At 39.8% G+C, this 22,157-nt stretch overlaps 1 protein-coding gene across 2 annotated transcripts; it reads right to left on the reverse strand.

Moving 5' to 3' along the window:
• Positions 1–2,156: 2,156 nt before the first annotated feature.
• Positions 2,157–21,536, reverse strand: CASP2 (caspase 2). Of its 2 annotated transcripts, none has more exons than XM_010396150.4 (10): positions 21,215–21,530; positions 15,577–15,744; positions 14,010–14,085; positions 12,560–12,654; positions 10,966–11,142; positions 9,714–9,842; positions 9,202–9,292; positions 4,877–5,026; positions 4,683–4,792; positions 2,157–4,089 (listed from the first exon to the last, which is right to left on the reverse strand). In XM_010396150.4, exons 1-10 carry the CDS (start codon positions 21,362–21,364, stop codon positions 3,955–3,957), a joined length of 1,281 nt encoding a protein of 426 aa, XP_010394452.1. In that variant the 5' UTR covers positions 21,365–21,530; the 3' UTR covers positions 2,157–3,954. The 2 variants fall into 2 exon arrangements, 1 of the variants encoding a protein (XP_010394452.1); XR_751468.3 differs by lacking the exon at positions 2,157–4,089 and adding an exon at positions 9,026–9,087 and having other exon boundaries at positions 4,701–4,792; positions 21,215–21,536.
• Positions 21,537–22,157: the final 621 nt, after the last annotated feature.

The following is a 22,157-nucleotide window of genomic DNA, read 5'->3' on the forward strand; positions in this document are numbered from 1 at the left end:
ATCCTTTAAGTCACTTTTCAAGTGACTGAATACCAACAGCTAGCAGTTTGTGTTTTTCTTTACCACCTGTACCTAACAAATCCAAATATTTTATCAATACAGCATCAACCTTACCTTTGTCAAAGCACGGTTTCTATGGCAGGTGTTACTGTTGCTCCTTATTTTGCAGCTGCAAATAAAAACTTTTAGGAGTGCCAAAGGAAAATAAAATTTAAAAAAAAAAAATCAGCCTAAACCACAGCAATTCCAGCTACTTTTCTAAGTCAGAGAAATCTGAGTGCGACTCCGAGCTCTTTGAAAGATCTAGTAAATTACACAGATGTCATCTAAAGAATTTCTGCATGCAGGCAAAACAGTTTATGCAAAAATACAGTCTAAAGACCAAGTTATACATAGCAGTTCCCATAAACAAGTAACAAATGCAGATGAATAGAAACAAAAGAATATCAAACTTTAACAGAAAAGAATTCTATGAGAAGCGGCAAAATCAGCAACAGCAGGCCAAATTGCACTGAGCAGGACATAGCACTCATTCCTAGTGAAACAGACCCACCAAGGCTGCTGATCCTGTGACAACAGTTGATTGTAACTTCTCTGGAGATTTCCATTTCATTCCCTTCCTTTTAAAGAAACTGTTCTCTGTATGCATACACTGATGACATAATCTATTACATAACAGTATCTTCCTGCATTTCCTTCTCCTAACTTAATAATTTAGTGTTGTGATGTAGTGAAGAATTCTCATACCCTGAAGGGAAGGGTGAGAGCAAATTATACAACACAGGTACAGTGCATGTTAAGAGTCTCAGCTTGGCATAAATTTTTAAAGATGTTTTATAGATGTTTAGCCAAACTTTTTGATGTTTTGGAGGCATATACTCTCTTTCAGTACCATTCTGTACATCCTAATTTTTAAGGGGACCAATGACTATTTTTACAGAATCAAACCCTTTGACTATGTATTAATTTTAATAATTATAAATAGGGGAAAAAAATCACTTTAGAATTAAAATTGTATTAATTTACTGAATCGTTTTGTTAACGATTCTCATGCAACTCGAGATTTTTAAAATATCTCGTCTACATTGGGTTCACTGTTTTCACTCCCCATCTCAAACAAAACCTTTGATCTTATTCTTCTGGTTTCAAGACAAAATGACAAAATGTGAACTAGTTAACATTGCCCTGCTATCCCAGCTATTAAAAGTAATTCTTTAAACTATGCTAGTAGCTCAAAACTTACCTAGGAAAATACAAACATCTTGTTGACTTCATCTTCTGGACTACTAGAATCATTTTCTGCACAGGTAGATGTTGGTAATTCCAGTGCTAATATCAGTACTAAATTTCCTGTATCAGAATTTGGCATTTTTAATAAACCAATATACTCTTTCACTAAAAAGAGATCTCAGAAGACAGGAAACAACTCTTCAAGGTGTCACGGATGAAACAGGGTAAAGGGCAACCTCTAGTGGATCTGGATACTGGGGATTATTTTGACAACTAACAAGAACACAGCTTTTACCTTCTTATTTCACACTAACTCACTTTCTCCCAGGTGCATTGCTTTGATCTCAGCTTCCCTGCCCAGCAGTAAAATCATGGCTCATTTGTGAAGGTGGAACAGAAAGTTCTGTTGGTTCTATGGTGTACAGCTGCTCCCAGTTACAAGTCTTGGGCATTATGCATCAAGCCTCCAAGCATTCCCTGGCATTTTTTCCCATGCAGCTCTCTGAGCCCCTGGACCTTCCTCCACTTCCAGAATCTTTCTGACAGCTGGTATTTTCACTTTCTTCTTCCTTCCAAGACTCCTTTTTTCCAGAAACCCTTCATTTTGACATCCACTTTTCTATCAAAAACACCAAGCCCAAAATTTTCCTAATGTAAATATTTCATGTGCTGAAGCACAACATCAGCCTCCCACTTGATGGTTCTGTCTCTTATCTCTTTATTAATTTATCAGTCTTTGTTTGGCCCAGGTGTTATCAAAATTTACAAGCAGCTCATAGTGGTTGCAGCTATAAGTAGCAGGCTTCTGCCTGAGAGTTCAAAAGCCCCTCTGGGATGTGCTACCTCAAGAAATTACACAAAATTCTCTTTATATAGAACCTCCATTTCTGCAAAGGTCTAACTCTCCAAATGGAAGACACTTCACCTATTAATCAAACAAAAATTCTTTATTTTGACACCTCAAGGCAGTCAAATACAAGTATACAAAAAGATATACAAAAGTGGCAGTGATCATGCAACTTGATGCAATCCTACAGAAATTTAATCCATCACAATGGACTGCTTCATCAATAAACCTATCTGTAAACTATTGCACCATTTCATAGAGGGAGCACTCAGGAAGACAGTGTTTATACTCCAGGGAGGTACAGGAGCCCCCAGACTGGTATATTAGACTTCAGAGTAAGGCACCAATTGGCAAGTATGATTCTTGTTCTGCTCATCACATTGTGTGTAGGATAAATGCAAGATACATGTTAATGCTGCACCTTTGTCAGCTGGAAGAAACACAGCCTTCATTTTCTAGGCAGAATAATATAAAGAGCACATGCCTAGTTTTCCAGCCTCCCTCCATATCCCTTTGTGCTTCCTATACATAATTCTGTCCTGAAAAATGTATTTTAAGAGCCTACTTACATTAAAAAAAAGCCAGGAACTATGCTAACTTAATGCTACAAAATGGAGAAGATGGAGACTGAAGTGAGCAGCCTGTAGTCCATATGTAATCCAGTATCTCAGGATTTAGGCTCTACCACAAAAAGAGAACAATGCCCATCTCCCATGTCACATCAAGTGGGAGTAACTGCAGTTGGGACACAGCAAGACACAAATTACAGCACGAAGAGACTGTGCAGGAAATTTCCAAAAGAAGTGATTGATTATGCTTTTAAATTATCATGGCTAAGGAAAGAAAACTCACAGAACAAGTTAATAATGTAAAACTCTTCCCTCTCATTTAAAAGGGAAAAACACTGCAGTGATAAATAATCCAAGCACCATGCTTAGACTGTAAAGAGCTGCCTTGAATATTTTTGTTAATTAAAAAGACAGAAGATTCTTTTGTACAAGGCCATAGAGTTTCAGGGCTTCAGTTGTACAGTGCAATTTATAAACTCCTGAGAAGTTGGTGGACTGAATAGACTGAATGTCTATTGTGACATATAAGTACTACAGCAAACGAATTCCTCAAAAGGAATATTCCATGCAGTTGCTCGCTCTTGGGACTAAGGGGAGTTAATCTAGAGTTTCTAGATTCAAAACTATTTCTGGGGCAGTTTATGCAGGCATATTTGTCTGGGTCTCTATATGTTTTGCTGATAATCTGGGATGTCTTGTAGTTCTCTTGGTAACTTGGCTATAGAAGCAATGTAGAAAAATAGACTTTTAAGTGATCAAAATGGAAGGTGTTGAGTACTGAGAACAATAACATTCCATTTTAGAGAAGAGGGGATTCTCCTTCACAAGGGAGCCCTTTTCTAATGTGCACAGGAGTCGACTGTCCTGTATGAAGAGCCATGCAGAAAGTATTTAAAATTTTAAAAGTACAAGCATAAGATAAGTAGCATCTTTTGAATGATTTTCCTTTCAGAAAGGCTTAACTTAGAAATTGTACAAGTAGTCCATTTCCATTTTCACATTCACTTTGTTTACAAATGTCCTTATGTCTCCTTCCAAAGGATGTTCCCATGTCTTTCCAGTTCCGATGCTGATCCTCTTTCCATCAATTTCTATACATACAGAGTTAATTGGGATATTAGAATTTTAAACCCTGAACTGAGTCAGATTACAAGGAGAGTTGCCAGTTTATTTTAGAAAAAGACATAAAGAATTAGACTGGCATTCCTTGCTTGCACATCTGATGTCACAGCTCATGAGAGTGAAAACAGATATCCACAGTCAAAGTTCAGCTTTGGCAGTATCTCTCTTCAAACAGAGCTGGCAAGGTTATTTTCCTGGTAGATAGCCAGGAAACAGGTAAAGGTCCCGACAGAGCGTGCTACAATATTCTGACATTTCCTTGCAGCGGTGAAATTCTGTGCCTGGGGCATAACCTTCTCGTTGCTTGATTTGCCTATTCACCTAGATGTGAGATTAAAAAAAACAATTAAAATAACTGGAAGGATTAGAAGGACAGAAGGAAGAAAAATGTAATTTCTTTCTGTACTCACAGATTATTCTATTTAATGCATTAAGTAGTCCCCTAACTATAAGAAGGATCAAGAACTAGGCTGCAGTTCCACAGCAGCTCAAGCTGCCGTGGTCACACCACGTTTTTCACTCCTTCCTCCATTTTCTCAATCTTTACCTTATATGACTACTGGTGCTTTTGCAGCTGTGTGGTGTGAATGTTCAGGGAATGAATTCACCTGAAAAAAAAGCTATTTCTATAGAAGAAAAGTGATTCTTAGCGAGCAATATTAACTCTTCTTGCAAGTTCACCATGTGACTGCACAAATGAAACAGAAGGAGTCAAAGAAACAGCATCTTTACTTGGGTTAAACTGCTATGCAACTGTATATAAATAAATAAGAATGGGGAAAATTATAATTTTGCTACAAACAAGGCAAGAACAAGTGCTTTAATAGGACTAGATTAATCCTAGTACTTTGAAGCAATGGAAGGCCCTTCAAAAACCAAGTAGAAGTGGGAGAGTAAATGCACTTGTGCTTTACCTTCACCAGCATGTCAGCCACGTGAGTGTGTCGGGAGTCCTCGGCAAACACCGAGGTGAGAGCCTCGATGTACCAGGACCCGCGCTTAGTGTTTCGCATGGCCGCAGTGCCTGGAGAGAGAGACTACCATGAACACTTTTGGGGGACACAGACACATAAAACCTCCTTATGCCCAAACAATTAGGGCCCAGTACCTTTCAGACAAGCGTATCCACAGATCATATCCGAGCATGTTGGCAGACGCAGCTTCAGACTTTCTTCCTTGTTCGCATCACTCTCCTCACAGCCAGGGGAATCTGACCATCCTTTGCCATCTCTTTGGTCCACTCCTCGGTCCAACTCATCTGGGGTGGCAATAAACAAGGAGAGGGAGAAGAGGAGAAGAAATTATCCTGAATTACTGGATTTAGCTTTCCTGTACTTCCTTAGTTGACACTTTACTGTGCCATAAATCAAGTCTCTCCTGATGGGAGAGAATTTGCTGAAAGTCCTTGCAAGGAGTTTGAGAGATAAACTGAGACGTCTCTTTTAGTTTCAATGCTTCCAGAGTCTTATCAGAGGAACAGAGCCACTAGCATGACCCAGGTACAGAATAGAAGGAGGAAAAGTAGGAGTGAGACCAATTACCAAGATTTACATGGCCTTTTAAAGAGATTTTAACCAACAGTTACTAAAAACGTACATTATTTTCACTTTCCTACCAATTATTCAGAAACACAACTAGGAATTGCGGAATTCTCTATCCAATCATCCCAAACCACTTTTACTGCAGAATATGGAGCAGTAGAAGAAGGAGAAGAAGGTCCAGAGAACAACAACAATCCTCCATGTTGATATTTTTTACTCTTATCTATTTACTACAAAGAGAAACCTAAAACTGCTAAATTTTTCACCCTGTGACAATCTTACATAGTAGTCTATCACCTAATTCACACCACTGTATTTTCTAGTTCTTGTCTGACTGTTGGTAATTTTTTCCAAGGTTGGAGGTTAAAACAGTGTTGTTCAGGGGGGTAAGAACCCTTAAAAACAGGCAGAGAAATATTCTAGCACTCTGGGTTCCTACACTTAGTTTTGGGCTCTGGTCAGTGACGCCACAACTACCATCAAGCAGAAAGTTTTTGCACTAACTTTACACTTTTTCAGCTGTTTTAAACTCATCTGAAAGTTCTTCTGCACAAACTAACGCAGATACCAACAACTGCTCCACCTGCTTAACCTAACTTGACTTGGTTTGCATGCTGATTTCTGCTCCCACCCCTTCCTGTGCAGACCGTGGGATAACCACGAAAGCAGGGAAGTTTCTGGTAGTTCTCCACCATTCATGGAAGGATTTGATGCCTAGCCATGAAGTTTTTATTTTCCACTCATAACTACCTTAGAAATATCCAGAAATGTCTAGAGCACTTTGCAATGATAACTATCTATTTACCACAGAACTCAAACAAGGGCTGTAATTTTGGTTGCTAAGGTCTATGTCCAAGACAACTAGAAAACATGGACCAACTATCTCATCTAGTTCTAAAACCTGATTACAATACTGCTTGTTTCAATTAAAAGCATAAATTGTACAGCAGAAAAATGCAAAATAATCTGACCCCAAACATGAGAGAGAACTTTAGTCCATGGAGATTAGTTTAAAACCTGAAGAGCATTTAATGCCCTCTCCAGGATTCATTAGTATGTATTACGCAAGTGTTAATATTCTCAATTGGTTTTCTACATGATGCAGAGTTTCCATTATAATCTCGACTAATTGCTTAGTGGTGGTAACTTTGATAGTCCAGCTGTGTTGCAAGAAAATTCAAATTACATTTTATAGATTTTTTTCATATAATTTTGCCTTTTTGTTTTCTTTTGCTCTAAGATGAGAATCTATTTTTCTCCTTACTTCCTAACAGCACAATCAGAGTCTAGTGTTAGGATGCTTAAGTGTCCACTTCAGAGACCTTCCTCTTAAGATGTTTCTCAATTTTTGTTGCTAGCTCATGCCCTAATAATACATTTGGATTTCTAACCCTTTAACAGGCAGTGGCACAGATGGCATCTCATAATTATGCTCAGAAAGTGGTCAGTTCATAAGTCAGCAACATTGCTCTTTTCCTCCAAAAAGACAACAGCACTTGGAGGGGTGTGATTGTCTGAAACAGCCTAGAATTAAAGTCTCCATAGCTCAAAATTTCCTGATAGCTTCCATTAAGTTCCTTTCTCATCTCTTTAAGGTAGCAATGCAAATTTTTTTCATTTTTAACCACACTTTTTTCACGTCTTTTATCCTTTAATCCTTCCAGTTCTCTATGTTTTAAAAAATTTAGTGTACTGTTCACTGTGCACTTTATTTCAGAAAAGACTCAGGTAATTTTACTGTCAAGCTCTATTATTCACACTGTCATCACCCCATTATGTATAAAGTCAAAACTATTTTGATTAAAGCTTCAGAATTACACATCTTCCTCATACATTTGTCTTCAAACACCACTCCAATCCACTTAACTAAAATGTGTAAAGCACTAACCCTTTGCATACTTAACTACTAACATACTCCTAATTTATAGAAACACTGCCAGCGATTGAGCTAGTCTGTTTCAATTGTATTGAAGCTCCCCGATAGCTGTTTTGCCAATTGATTTAAACAACTGCTAACTAGCCATTTGTCATTACTTAGCCCAGTTTTTCACTCTTTTGGATCTACTACATTGAAGCTGCTTAATATCTGTGTTTAAAGTATCATTTCATGCCACGCTGAAACTTTTCTCATTGTTTTCTGTTGCCACAGGTTTTTGATCCATGACTGTAGGTGGACTACTTCACTTCCTTAGTAGACTCCTGCCAAAAGTTCTCTGGAAATTAAGACTGTACCAACATTTCTTTATCTACATTTTTAAAATGTGTCATTAATAGAAGATAGAGCATGCCTACTATGTAAGGTTAGGAAAGAAGAATAATTTATGCATTTCTCATCTTGTTTCAACTAGTTCCAGCTAATTTGCATGGCACAGATAGATTGACTACTATTTCAATGGTGACAATACAGTCTTTTGAATACTGTTTAAAGAATACACATTTTTGTTGACAGTTCAATTACTCTGTAACTGGCTCTCCCCTCCAACTATTAATCAAGGTTAAAAGAGGTTAGACAACGCAGAGTTTTGCCTTGTTTGATTTTTTTTTTTAACTGAGATTTTCCTTTCAGTTTTTAAAGTACCTCAATCCTTTGTCTATTGCAATATCCTAGTTCTAAAGCATCATGCATAGCAAGCTTTACCACTCTTCCTTAACTGCAACTTTTTGGGGAATACAAAGGCCAAGCTTGATTCTTTAGTCTTAACACACTCATTATGGTAACACTACAGTCAAATAAACCTAATTACCTAATGAGGTCAGCTGACAATTCTGGCTTATTACACTTATTTCTGCACTGAGTTTGCACGCTCATGTTTGTTCAAGAGTGTCTAAATGTTCATTCACATAAGGAAAGCAATCAGATTCAATTCATATTGTAAGCATGCATGTTACAGTGTTCCCAAATGCTTAGAAGGACCAAGTATTTCTGATCGCCGAAATACTTCATGTAGACTTTGGGCTTTTCCCTGAACTGGGATTAAACAAGAGCCTCTAGAGGACAAACTATAAAGCTTGCTAAAACTGAGAAAGAAGGGAGACAACTGCGAGGAACAAGGGAAAAGCAGGGGGGAAAGCATACACACTAGAAAAACTTCTCCATCACAAGGGAAAAATGAAACTATAAGACAGCTTCACTTTGGAATATCAGCAATTTCACAGAGTCCAAACACTTGAGGGAAAAATGTGGTCATTAGCACATCTGAAAGGTAGTTAGTTACAAATGTGTTTGTTTAGTTACAAAAGGAAGGAAAAGGAATAGCAGAGTTGAAAAAAAAAAAGTACATAAAGCACAGAAAAAGAACAAGGCTGTAAGAATCATGAAAAGAGTTCTGTACAACAGCATGTAAGAATTCAACAACAGCATGTGGAAAAGGGTGCAAGGAAAGGTCATTTTGAGGTTGAAAACAGGCTAAGGTAAAGGAAAAAGACAAAACCCGAAAAATAATTGGAACCAACTCAGAGAGCTCAAGAGACAACCACAAGAGACACAACACATCGAGGACCAAGAGAAAGACAGGACCTCAGCAAGACTCCAGTGCTAGTGCACTGCTCCATGCTGTGCTGCAATTTGTGCACCATGTGCCCCACTCCCCCTACTGCAGGCACAGCACGAGGAAGCCCCCAGGTATGAGTGGGATATGACGGAGCTTGATGTCACTAAGGTGCTCTGGGGTCTGCAAGTCAATGCACACACCTCATGCAGAGCTAAAGACACTTACAGAGCAACAGATGCAGTGGCAGCAGCAGGGCAGAGGGAGGTGAATATGGGTCCCACTTACACCTGAGAGAAGCAAAGAGGAGAGTTGACAGCAAGTTGAATGTGAGGGTGTGCATGTGTGCAAAATGAGCCTTAATGGCATGCCAAGTACATGGCTTTTAGAGTTCGGGCACTCACCTCCCCGGCAGGCCTGAATAAAGAACATTTTGGGCTTATTCTGGAGATTTGGGCAGTTTGCATTATCAAAGAGCCGGAAAGCCTCCTGCAACTGAGAGAAGAAAGAAGAGAAATTTCTTTATTGTAGCCTTCTGTAAGCCAAACCCAGTCTCACCTTGCTTCCCTGTATTTTGGTTATTATCCCACCAGTCTTGGTATTTTCTCCTTTATCTGCAAACTCAGTGTGTGACAAACACATCCCTTTCTCCATCCTCTCCCCAGGTTCCTACTTGCTTGGGTGCATGCACTCTACACCTAGTATCTATACAGAGAGATAACTTCCCCTACTTGCCATTTTTCATCTTCCAGACCTCTCACAGACAGCGCCTTGCCCTTTTCTTCCCTCCAGCCCTTATTTTTTTTAATTTTAAAAAACGTGAATCCTCAGCCTTCCATCACTTTTTTTTTTTTTTTGAACACTGTTACTTTCCTAGAGATAACCTGAAACAACAGGTCAGGACTCAGCAATATACCTCTAGTAGTTTGCCATCACTGCCATAAACTCCACCCTCCACACCATGGGAAAGCAGAGCTATAATGCAAGAATCCACATCTTGATGATCTCGCAGCTTGGAGAATCTCTCCAATGCATTCTGCATCTCCTAAACCGGGGGGGGAAAAAAAAAAAAAAAAAGTTCAATGCTTTCTAGACTTCCACAGGGAAAGTGAATCAATATTCTAGGAAAAACACAAATGGCCCTCCTGTTATAAAGAAAACCCCTACATACATCAAATGTACATAGAAAAGATGTGTTCTGGAAAAAAAAAGGCAAAGTATTCTTGTTCTTTTATGCAGCATTCAGTCTGAAGTATAACACTGTGAAGCAGGAATCACTTAAGCCAGCAGGGGAAACCAAGTGATATTTTGAAGAGGTTTTACACTGACACTGGAGTCTGGCTGGGATATTTGAGCAACTTAACAGATACATACTCTGGGACTTGAGGCATTCAGACACTAGTGGTCAATTAAAAATTTAAACTGGAAAACTTTAGGAACTCTGACAACATGGCAGATGCAAAAGTTTTATATCAATGTTGCAAAAGCTCTGTTCTTGAATAAAAGACTCTTTAACAGGTCCTGTATCACTTAGATTCATAGGGATTTAAAAAGACTAAGATCAAATGGTGCTGGAGAAGGCAGCAACTGCATTCCTATGGAGAGTGGCTTGATTAAGTTAGTCATGGAACACAACCAATTTTCCTAAGTGAAGCACAACCACTGTTTTTAGCAAAGACTGGAAGAGTAGAACTGAACTGCACAAATAGTGGAAGACTGATAATTACGTACTGGCAACTGACTTCATCACAGGATGTTTTCATAGGACATGAAAACATCATAATTGCAAAGACTACATCAAATATTTGCAAAGTTTAACTTTTAGGAGAATATTACTCTAGATAGACTTTTCCAGTGTTAACTGGAGACTTTATTCATTTGTGTTTTCAACACACATGCCAAGAGTGGTCTCAAAATTCTTGACCCTTGCACTAGAGTCCAACTAGAGTAGTACCTCTTCTAGTCCTTTGTGATACTACTTTCCATTGGAAGAGCTCAGCCTTCCAAGCTTTCTCACGTTGATCAGTAGGAGAGGAGACATCATCCCATTCCTAAGCGATAATTCACATCTTCAAAGCTTAGCTACATACCAAAGGGAACCTCTTAAGACAATTATGAAACAAACTCTCATCCACACCAGTTGTGAAATACTGGGATCACCCCCTTACCTGTGCAGTTTGATCACGAAGAACAGTGACTCGATAGCCGAGCTGCTTGAAAAGCATCTCCAGGGAGGCACAGTCCACATCTCCCCCTGCGCGATATTCCAGGTCCTTCTCGCTGCTGAAACGGACATTGCTGAGGATAAGTGCTAAGCCTCGGGGCTCTGATGTCAGCTTGTATGCCTGAAAAGTAGATTAAATATGGGTAAATTTAGACTACACAAGGAAATAATGGCGTGTTAGAACAGGACAGCAGTCATTCCACACCAACTTGATACTCCTGTGCTTGCCAGCCCCCACAACTGACAATCCTACAGTACTATTACTAATAGGTTAGACTGGCTTGCCTTATTCTTCATTTTAAAAGAAACACAGCTTATCCATTTCAAACTGTGAATTAGGTATCGCTAAATTTTTTCCCTTTCCCACCCTCACCCCAGCAGGGCCCCATATATCTGGGTCACCTCCATCAAAGGACAACACCACGTAAAATTTAGCTAACATTTCTTAGTTGCTGTTGGGAGCAGACAGATGTAAAATAGCAGTGAGTGTAATTGTAACAGCAGGCGACTGTCAGTCATTGATCTTTAAAATTGTGCAACTGGCAAAAAAGGTTAACAGGAAAAGAACTAATTTAAGAGGGGTGTCTTCAAATTAAGTTCCCTCTCTGTCCCTACCACTCTAACAACAACAAATCAATAGTAATTCACTTACTAACACTCCTGTAAATTGGAAGTAAAATTTAATACCAAAGGACAATATCAAATAAGGTGTATCCATGCACAGATGCAAAAGGAGCCTAGTCAAGCTCACACTGGCACTGCTAATTAATCAGGTCACCCCAACAGACAGTTTCAAAAAAACCCACAACAACAACAAAAAAACCCCCAAAAATGCAAACCCTACCCAAACAAAAACCAACACACAAACAAAAACTCTGTTTTGCTATACACAGAGCCTCTGACATTGTGTAACCCTAATGAAGTGTTTACCCCACAACACAAACTTAACTTTTCCTTAAGCCTACCCCACCACAATCTACGCCTTACAGACAGAATAAGCAAAAAGTAATCAGATTACACACATTACTTCAAGCACTGCAGCAGAAGATTAGAAATTCACATTGCTCTACCCAGCCTAGAATCCTGACCAGGTTCTTAAGCCTAAGGACTCTTGGGTAGAGATGGCAATTAGCCCAACTTATGAGTTGAAAACACAGTTCTACTATCTTACAGTCATTTACAGGGTTTGTCATCTTACAGAAGATGAGGACACAGTCAAATAAATTTGAGGCAATAATACTGACAGCTCACAGAGAGCAATAAAACAGAAGTCATTTCACAAAGCTATTCATGATCAAAGAAACACAGGCAGAGATTTGTACAGTTACAGAACTTCTCAGGATTTCTTGACACTTGTAAATGAGAACCACATCAAATAGAGCACGACTGGTAACACCTTTCAGTTACACAAATAGCACAACCCTGATCTGCATTCCAATTAAGCCTTTCAACTCAATTTTAAGTGGCACACGTTTAGCTGATAGATCCAAACATCTCACATCTCTCACATCTTAACACTTTCTCTGCCAACAACTTACCAAGTGCTGATGATTGTGATAAAATTCAGGAGTGCAATACTTCACTGGAGGAATTGAGGGACCATCTCCGTTATCCAAAGAATGTTCCATTGGTTCTGTGCAAAACCGAATACATCAATAATAATAAAAAATTCCAGACTCTGCATTAAGGTAGTAACTTGCAAATTCTGAACTATATTATCTTATGCATATTTCATACCTCTAAAAATTTTGTTTGATCAGGGACTACTGACACAAAATGAAACACAGAAGAGAAAAAAAACTACTGTAAAGGTATACTTATTTATTTTATTTTAACTGGCAGCTTTTATTTTTGCTTGTATGTGGGTTATCCTTATCTAAGGCCTAGTCTAGAGTATGAAAACAGAATTCTCAACTAATATTAGATCCTTGTGCTTTCTGCTGTTTTGCACAGTATGTTCTTACTTCCAGAGTTTGGCTGACAAAATGCTGCTAAAAAATTTCAAACAGAATAATTCTTTCCTTTCATAAAAGGCCTCCCATGCTGAACACATGCATAAGTGATCAAACGAGACAATTCTAACTTTCACGAAGTGCAAAGCCCTCTTCTTTTTTTATCTGCTTCTGAACACTTTCCTCTGGGTAACAGCAGATGAGGGGAACGATAATCAACTATTTGCCATTTGCAGACAAACACTCACTCCTCTGTACCGAAGGAACTGAGCTAATGACATTCACGATCTCTTCTAAAATCCTCTTTCAGCCTTTTGAGGCATGGCTCTCCTGGTTGGAGGAACATATGCTCTAAAAAAATAAAAACAACCCAACCTAAAACCCTTGCAAATAAATAAAAAGTTTACAAAAATTAGACACTTGTTCTTTAACACCAGAGAGAGCTCCTAGTAACCAGCATACAGATAAACCTGTGGAAAAAGTACTCCAGGCATTACCAGAGGCAACATAGAAAGTACCAAGGAGATTCATTCCAACAACTCGTTATTAGACCAGTCCCCTGGTCTAAGTCACAAATGCATGCTAATGAAAAGCTGATTTGCTGCACCTAACAGAAGCTACAGAAAACCAAGTTGGACCCACATAACACATATAAGGCTTTAAACTAATCTTTTAAGAAGGAAGTCTAAGTTAAGGAATGCCGCCTAAAGTGAGTATCTTATCAGAGTTGTAGCTCAATGAAATTCTATTGCAAATCTTACAGAAAATCTTTGCAAAATGTAGGATTTTACTGACATGTACTGTTTTAAGCAACAAAGTGTCCCATAAGAATAAACGAAGCTGACAAGAAACTGTTTTGGTTGTCTCTTCCCATATGCTATAAATTACCCTCTTTGATCATAATATAGTCAGTTTACTGTCAGGTTTGTATGCCTGGGATGAGCAAAGTGGTGGCAAGCTTATTTCTAGAATTGAAGTAACAGGGCATCAAGAAATTGAAAGGAGCCAACCAGGTAGGAAATCATGTGCAACTCACCAAGCCAACGGGGTCTCTTTGAATTACAGGACTCACTGGCAGGGTATGGAAGATCTGACTCGTGACAGTGCTCAAGCTACAAGACATCAATAAATCCATGAAAAGGAGTAGCAGAGAATAGCTATGTTTTTTCTCTGTAGTACAAAGCTGAAGGTATCATGAAGGAAAAGATACATGCATTTATATACACATAAAAATGGTTGAAATATAAGATTATGGTTCACATCCAAAATAAACATCATGACAAGACAGCAGCAGCACTTTCTCACAATGCAAAACCCCTTCTTTGCTCATCTCTTCTTCTACCCAAACCCTCAGTTTAGAATCTTTACACTGGGGTCATCCTAGCCTCCTTGGTTTTACCAAAAACTTGATTTGTCTGGTGATTCCTATATTTTTGTTTGCTGTCAAGATTTCATAGTTTGTATAATACAGCAAAATCGAAAACAAAAAATTAAAAGCGTAGGCTAATAAATTTTACATTTTAATACAGGAACATCTGTTCAAAAGTATTTGTTCTCCCTTCCTTTGCATAAAATATGTTTACTGAGAGTTTCCATCCTTGCCAATGCACTAAGAACCTTTGCAACATTCTTCCTTTAGTACAACACTAACAACTACATATAGTGAAAAGGTGAAAAAAAATAACAAAAGAAAAATAAAAGTATTTGTTTCATTAAGAGTCTACTCAGACAACCACTGAATATTAAACCAAAAAAATTCAGAGAAAAAATACACTCTTTTCAGGTTTTGGATTATTGATTACACACCCGTTAAGAACACGCTGGATGCAAGAACATTACAGGAACCTTGTACAGTTCAACAAAAAGAAATGCAAAGTCCTGTGCCTGGGGAGGATCACTCCAAAGTACCAATACATCCTGGGGGCCACCCAGCTGGGAAGTGGCTTGGCAGAAAAGGAGTTGGTGTTGCCAAGTCAAACAGGAGCCAGCAATGTATCCCTGGCACAAAAGCAAATGGTACCCTGGGCTGCATTAGGAGGAGCAATGCCAGCAAAAGAGATGAAGGGAGGAGTTCCCCCCTCATGGGGAACTTATCATATGAGCGCCTGGAGAAAGGGTGCAAAGAGGACAGAGCCAGGCTCTTTTCAGTGGTGCCCAGTGACAGACCCAGAGGCCATGGGGACAGAGACACAGGAGGCGCCCTCTGAACATCAGGAAATGCTTTTTTATTGTGAGGGTGCCGGAGCACTGGAAGAGGTTGCCCAGAGAAGTTGCAGTCTCCATCCTTGCAGATATTCAGAAACTGCCTGGATGTGACCCTGGAAGCCTACTGAAGGTAATACTTGAGCAGGGAAGTTAGAAGAGATGACCTCCAGAGGTACCTTCCAGACTCTACCATCTTGTGATTCTTTATGAAAATTCTATTCTTCCCAAGTTTCTCCCTCTCTGCTTTTACTAAGGCTACTGCAAGTTTCAACTTGCAACAAAAACCCATTCTATCCTTTGTAAACAATTGGGTTTTTCCCATTTGATAAAGATCCTTTTGTGCCCAAACCCAATTTGAAATGCAAGCCATCCATCTTATTTTTTTAAAACTGTTGTACCCTTGCAATCTCATGGCTCAGGTTGGACATTGTCTTCAGGATCATTGCCTCCAGATGCTGCTGTTGGGTTTCTCGCAGAGCTTCACAGAAGGCTGAGAACGCATTAGGACCCCTCTTGGGTAGCAAATTGAGGAATTCCACATTTCGGTCAAAGCTCCCAGACTTGGCCTGAACCCAGAGGAAAAAAACCAAAATCCATACTCAAGTTAACACCCAACATAATTAACTTTCAATGAATCACCTGCACAACTATTTTTTTTTAATTTCAGAAAAACATTCCACCACTACGCTTAGCTGTGCTAGATCCTTTATTATACTCTTCCTAGTTGATTTCATTCACACTCCTCTGTTCCTATTTGCCTAAGAGTATATGACAACACAACAAACCAACAATTCATACATGACCACACACAGTAATACACCGTATTTGCTCTAAAATTTTACTTCCAGTTACCGTTGCAATAGTATGTACTTCTCCTCACTGAGTGTACAAAGTCAAAAACATACTTCCACTACTATCCAATAATTTATGGCCTCATGCAGATAGTCAAATTCTCCAAAAAACATGAAGTAAAATTCTTACTATACTCAGTCAATTTCAGAATGGTATTTCGTACATACAGACTAATACTTAGACCAATGAAGCAATATATGCTAGTATATGTGGAAAAGTAACCATCAAAAAATGAAATTCATGTGTTTGCAAAACATTGCCAAGAAGCTCTAATTGTGAGAATATCAACGGATATTTGCCAACAAAATATGTAATTTATACAATAATACCCTTCCCTGTGAAATCTAAACCACACCAAGAATCGCATACCAAAATACTGGGTATCAGAAATAAATTTTGGTTTTTTTTCATTCATCCCATATTTTTTTAATTATTGCTTAGATTTGAGATCTCTCCTTTTGGTGGACAATTGAGAATAGCTGACGAGTTTTACAGAATTAAGGCCTAACAATACAGCAATCACAGGAAAATCAGAAAAAAAAAAAAGAAGCTTTGAGGTAGATGTGTAAATCCTCTGCTACAGAAGATATCACATCATCTGGCTTCATTCATAAAAATTATCAAGCTCAGTGTTAAAAGGAGTTTGGTTTTGCCCCAACACATTGTTTGGGGGATATTGCAAAATCTTGTTGATCCAATGTTTATGAACAAATTTACAGTTTCAGATCTATATTCATTCATGACTGACTAAAAGCATTTTATTTTTTTATCAACAGTATTCCTTGACTTCAGTGTTCTGTCCTTTCCCTTATTTATCAAACTTCTTTCTATAAATTGGCCTTGATTTGCTCCAGTAAACAAGCCACTTTCTTTCATAAATGGCCTCTTTCCCTTAACAGTGTAAGTACCTTTTCCTATTCCCAAAGGATCCTGAATTTTCAGAGTACTGTTGACTAAAAGTTCCTATAATGATGTCTTAGTTGTGTATTCCCAGAAGTATAAAGGTGGCTTTCTCCTGGTAACACTGCAGCACTAGTCCATCGAAAATACAGCAAGATACAAATACATGGAGCTGGTTAAGTTTTATCGTAACTAATAAAGTAACTGAGACTTGATTTCTAAAGTATCTAATGAATTTTTTTTCCTTTCTAGCAGACCTGCAGCTGTTTTGAGACAAGCTAAAGGTCATTCATCTTCTTCACAGTCTATGACTCTAAGCCATAAATGATAGTTACGAACACAGGCTCTGCTTCTTGAGGTGAGCTTAAGTTTTATTGAAAAGTCAAGAAATTTCCATAATGTTCATATTCTGCACTTGGTATGTACAGCAGTCAGCTTTTGGCTGACTTCTTCCTCAGTGCTTCCTTAAATACTCAAAGGGCTGTTACCTCCTGATATGACTTCCTCTTCAACACCACATTTAGGTTACACTAAATAATGTTCAGCAAACATTCAGAAGTAAAATTTTTATAGGACACATTTCTTTCATTTTATTTTCCAATACATCCTTAATTTATTTCTTTCCCCTCACAGATGGGTTTGATAATCTGCATAACAGAAACTAGCTGTAAATAAACTCCGAATTCCTGCCAATTCCATATTAGTCTTATTGAGCCTGAACATACCTGCAGAATCTGTGGAAAAAGCATATATAATTGACAAACATCCTAATCAAATTTGTGTCACTTGTCAAAACCAGTGATCCCTTCATTTCTGTCTAGTGATCAACAGGGTATTTAAATCTCTGCATCTATACAATCTCAGTCTTTTATTACAGTACAGAGTATTCAACCTGTTTAAAAAGCAGGAAAGCTCTTGCTACCATATTTGCAGTTTTAGAAGTCCACCCCAGAGCTCTGGAAAAACATCTGATGCTCTGACAAGAAGCTATTTATGCAAGTAGATTTTGAAGCTTGCCTTAAAAACAGCTGTTTCCCGTGTCCCACTTTATTTCCACCATAACATTCCCCTGTGTTTGAAACCCCCCTCTTCTGCGTTTTCATCTACAGAATTATAACATCATTTTCACTACAAAGGAAACAAAATTGTTTTCTTTACTCTTTATTGAAAGTATATACAGTGGAAAAAAAACCACACACGGTTTAGTATCTTTCTGAATGACCCAATTTAAATTCAATCCTGTCAGATCCTACTATCTTGCCACATTTCAGACATCAAAGGAACCTGCTTCTACTTAATAATTCCTCTCCAAGGTACATCTATAACCCCTTTACTTATCTTCATATTCCTTGTGAGCTCCTCATCCAGTTCAACCACCTTTGTCTTCAGTGGCTCTTCTTGCAACATGCTCCCTCTCCCATATTTTTCTTACTTATGGTAAAGTTTCAGTACTAGTTTGACATCTCACACTTGGAAAAAATGTCATGCCTCATCTCCCTGAGCTCCTTGATTTATTACACTTCCCTTGGATTACAGAAGTTTATTTAAGTGCTCTACTTCCAGAACCATTTTCTTCTTTTGTTTAGCTCAAATCAAGCCAACAGGACCAGTGTAACTGTTGTGTTTTTAAGAAAAGACGATTTAGAACATAACTATTTATCCAGATCTTGATTTCCTGACTTACTGGAGGAGCAGGAGCATAAATATATAGAACCAGTCAGTTATTATATCCAGGAGAATCTATTCTCTTTCATCAGACAATGGCATTTGGCTCCTCCTGTTTCCATTAAGGTACCTGATGATCAGCATCACAATACATTTTCAGTAACAGGCTATTTAACAGCACTTCCGAGACCTGTGCTCACATTTGCCAGAGACAGGAAGAGTATTAAAAATTCACAGACCTACTCGAGGAAAATGAAAGATAAGACAAAGTGTTTTCCACACAAGTCATTTTTTTAAATGCACTTTACTTTTTCTCCATTGCACCATTATGACTATCCAGTAAATGCTCCATTCACTTCTATCCTTCTAGTACAATGCATACTTTGCAGTTCCAGCTGTGAATGCTTTCCTTCTACCTCTGCCATGTTTCTATTTTTGTTGCAATTTCCAGATCAATACCCTGCAACAGTAGTTCAAGTCACTCTGTTCTCTTGCCCAGGCTGCTACTGCTATTTATACACATTTAATCTCTTAGTTATGAGTGTTTATTGTATTAGGCATAATTTTTCCACTAAGTTATTACTCTTTACCTGACTTATCCATCATAACACCTTTCGTCTTACTGACAATCCATTACTAAGTATTGTTGCATTCCCTTTTACTCAATTACATCTGTAGGGGAAGATTCCTTTAGGCTTCTTCCCTTCGGTCTCAGTTTCATACTTTTTAACTACAACAGCATCTTGCCGAGAAGAGTATTTTCTCTGGCACTACTTTAAGTTTGAAAGGATTTTTTTCCCCCCTTTTCTTCCCTTCCCCCTGTTCCCCCTTGAGTGACAAACTGCAGGCCATCAAAAGAACACCCCTACTCACCATCCACACTTCAGCAATGCTGCTGCTTAACCCTTGTGGGCTGCTATGCACCAGATGCTCAGTTGCTTCCTCCCCAAGTGGAATAGTGGGGAGAATCCAAAGAACAGAAGTGAGAAAAGCTGAGACAGAGGTGGTTTAATAGGTAAAGCAAAAGCCACACACCCAAAGCAAAACAAAGAATTCATCCACTTCCTGTTGGCAGACAGGTGTTCAGCCATTCCAAGGACAGTGGGGCTCCATCACTCACAATGGTGACTTAGAATCACAGAATATTCTGAGTGGAAAGGGACCCACAAGGATCGAGTCTTACTGTTAAGTGAATGGCCCATACAGGGATCAAACCCAAGACCTTGGCATCATTAGCACCATGCTCTGACACTCAGTTTGCCCCTTCCTTCTTCTTCCCCTAGCTTTACATGCTGACCATGACACCAAATGGAGCGGGATATCCCTTGGGTCAGCTGTCTTGGAAGTCCCCTCCCACATTCTTGTGCACCTCCAGCATTGCTGGTGGGCTGGGGTGAGAGGAAAAGGCCTTGGCTCTGGGTCAGCACTGCTCAGCAATAAGTAAAACACCTCTACATTAACAAGACTGTTTCCAGCACAAATCCAAGATATAGCCCCCACACCAGCAGCTATGAAGAAATTAACTACTCCAGCCCAAACCAGTACAAGAAGTCCTTGATTCAGCCTCCGGCTTGCACTGTTTCACTGTATCTTTATTCTCTTCCACTAGGGGTTGGAGCTATTTCAGGTGAGACTGCCTGGAGCTCCCACAATTCAGCACTGATATCCTTGACAGGCCCCATGAGGCATCTAATATTACCTTTGTTGCTGAGTCAAAGTATGCAAAGTGATTCACATTATCTTTGACAATGACTCAAAATTAATCAGGAAGTTATTTATTCATTGCTATCAAAACCTTATCAGTCTCAGGTTTACACTTCCTACACTCGTGCTCAGAAGATAGTTCATAATCCTATTTTTCAGCATCTATTCTTATCATGAGACCATGAACTTTGCTAGGGGACGAAGACCTCCCTCAGTTCCTTACTTGAGCTGTGAGATGCACTTGACATGCAGCTTCAGCCACTTCCTTTCCAGTCTGCTTTCTTTGAAGACCTGCATGTCCATCCTGCACAGTGTTCTGTGCATTACCATCCCTCTGGGAGAAATCCCAAGCTATTTCCCATGACTTCTCTCCATAGAATCCACTGCACAAGGTAAGCAACACAAGCCTACAAACAAATAGCATTTGTTATCTGACAGTGAGCCTTGAACCCTGCAAGGCACTTCACACAATTTACAAAAACATATATGAAACACAAATTCTTTATATGGAGGGTGCCACAACAAAGTGGTATATAACATATTCATTTACTTATTTTCACAGTATTTTTTGGGGAAACAGAGCTTATTCCCGCTTCTATGTGTGGAAAAAAAAATAAGATAAGCACAAAATGACAACAAAGGACTGGAAGGTACCACCCGACCCGCAAAGCGCAGCCTGCGGCACCTGCACACCAGAATGCAGGGAATCTTAGAGGAAATGCACTTTTTTTTTCTACAAAAGCACCTTACAGTTCTCCTGCACGCTGCTACCAAACTCCTGCAGGTCCTCTGAATGCAATCACACTGAAATATGCAGGTAGCACACAGGTGAGTTTATTCCATGCTGCCACTGCAAGGAACGACACCGAGCTCAGCCAGAAATAAAGCTCACGGCGCAGGCGACAACCCGCGTACCTGTATCATTTCCACCATCTCCGTGGTGATGATATCCTTCTCCACCATGTGCTCCACCAGCACATTCAACACCAATTGCTTGGCCAGCATCACCCGGTTCTTCTTGAGCGCTTCCTGGTGGCACCGCTGCATGCCGCACGCCGCCAGCATCCTGGGAGGAGCGGGGAACACCAGCGGCGAGCGCCGCGGCAAAGACCCTGCCGTGCCCCCTCCCGACTTTTGGCTCGGGAGGAACGGGCGCGACCCCGCGGGCCGCGGCCGCCGCCTGACGACGGGCGGAAAGAAAGCCCGTCCCGCCTTTTCCCGGCGGCCCCCGCCATTCAAACCGCTTCCCGCCGTCACGTGACCGCCGCTGGAGCGGGAGCGCTTTCCCGCCTCTTCCTGCCCGCGCTCGCGCTCGGGCTGGGGCGCGGCCCCTCAGGGGTGCGGCGGGGCGGAGCCGGGGCAGTGGTCGGGCCTGCCGGGAGGATTAGCGGAGGCGCCGCTTCCCTTGGAAACGTACCGGCTCTGAGTTTGGGTTTTTTTTTTTTTTTTCCTTCCCTAGTTTAGTTTCTTTACCTATGCTGACATGGGTTTCTGCGGAAATCGGCTGCCATCAGAAGCGATAACGTGCTGTAATGAAGAGGGAGGGAGGGAGCACACGGAATGTGCAGAGAAATACGAAGGGAAATACGTAAGGAAAATCAAGTGAGCATCCTAGCAAAAGCAGATTCACAGCTCTCATTACAGAATCACAGAATCAATTGGAAAAATCAGTTGGAAAAGACCTCTGAGATCACCAAGTCCAAACTTACGGACGCCACCATGTCACTTAGACCATAGCACTGAGTGCCACGTCCAGTCTTTCCTTAAACACCTCCAGGGAGGGTTACTTCACCACCTCCCTGGGCAGCCCGTTCCAATGCTTGACAACCCTTCTGTGAAGAAATTCCTCCTGAAACCC

Source organism: Corvus cornix, chromosome 1 (genome assembly GCF_000738735.6).
Source record: "Corvus cornix cornix isolate S_Up_H32 chromosome 1, ASM73873v5, whole genome shotgun sequence".
In the NCBI taxonomy this organism is placed as follows: Eukaryota; Metazoa; Chordata; class Aves; order Passeriformes; family Corvidae; genus Corvus; species Corvus cornix.

Bases quoted from the DNA above. Each gene is read 5' to 3' on its own strand.
- CASP2 (XM_010396150.4), bottom strand. From the start codon at position 21,364: ATGCTGGCGGCGTGCGGCATGCAGCGGTGCCACCAGGAAGCGCTCAAG. The intron at 15,745-21,214 runs GTACGCGGGTTG...CTCTGGGTTCAG, and splicing joins AGATGGTGGAAATGATACAG to GCCAAGTCTGGGAGCTTTGA. The intron at 9,843-10,965 runs GTAAGGGGGTGA...CCCCCGGTTTAG, and splicing joins TTCGTGATCAAACTGCACAG to GAGATGCAGAATGCATTGGA.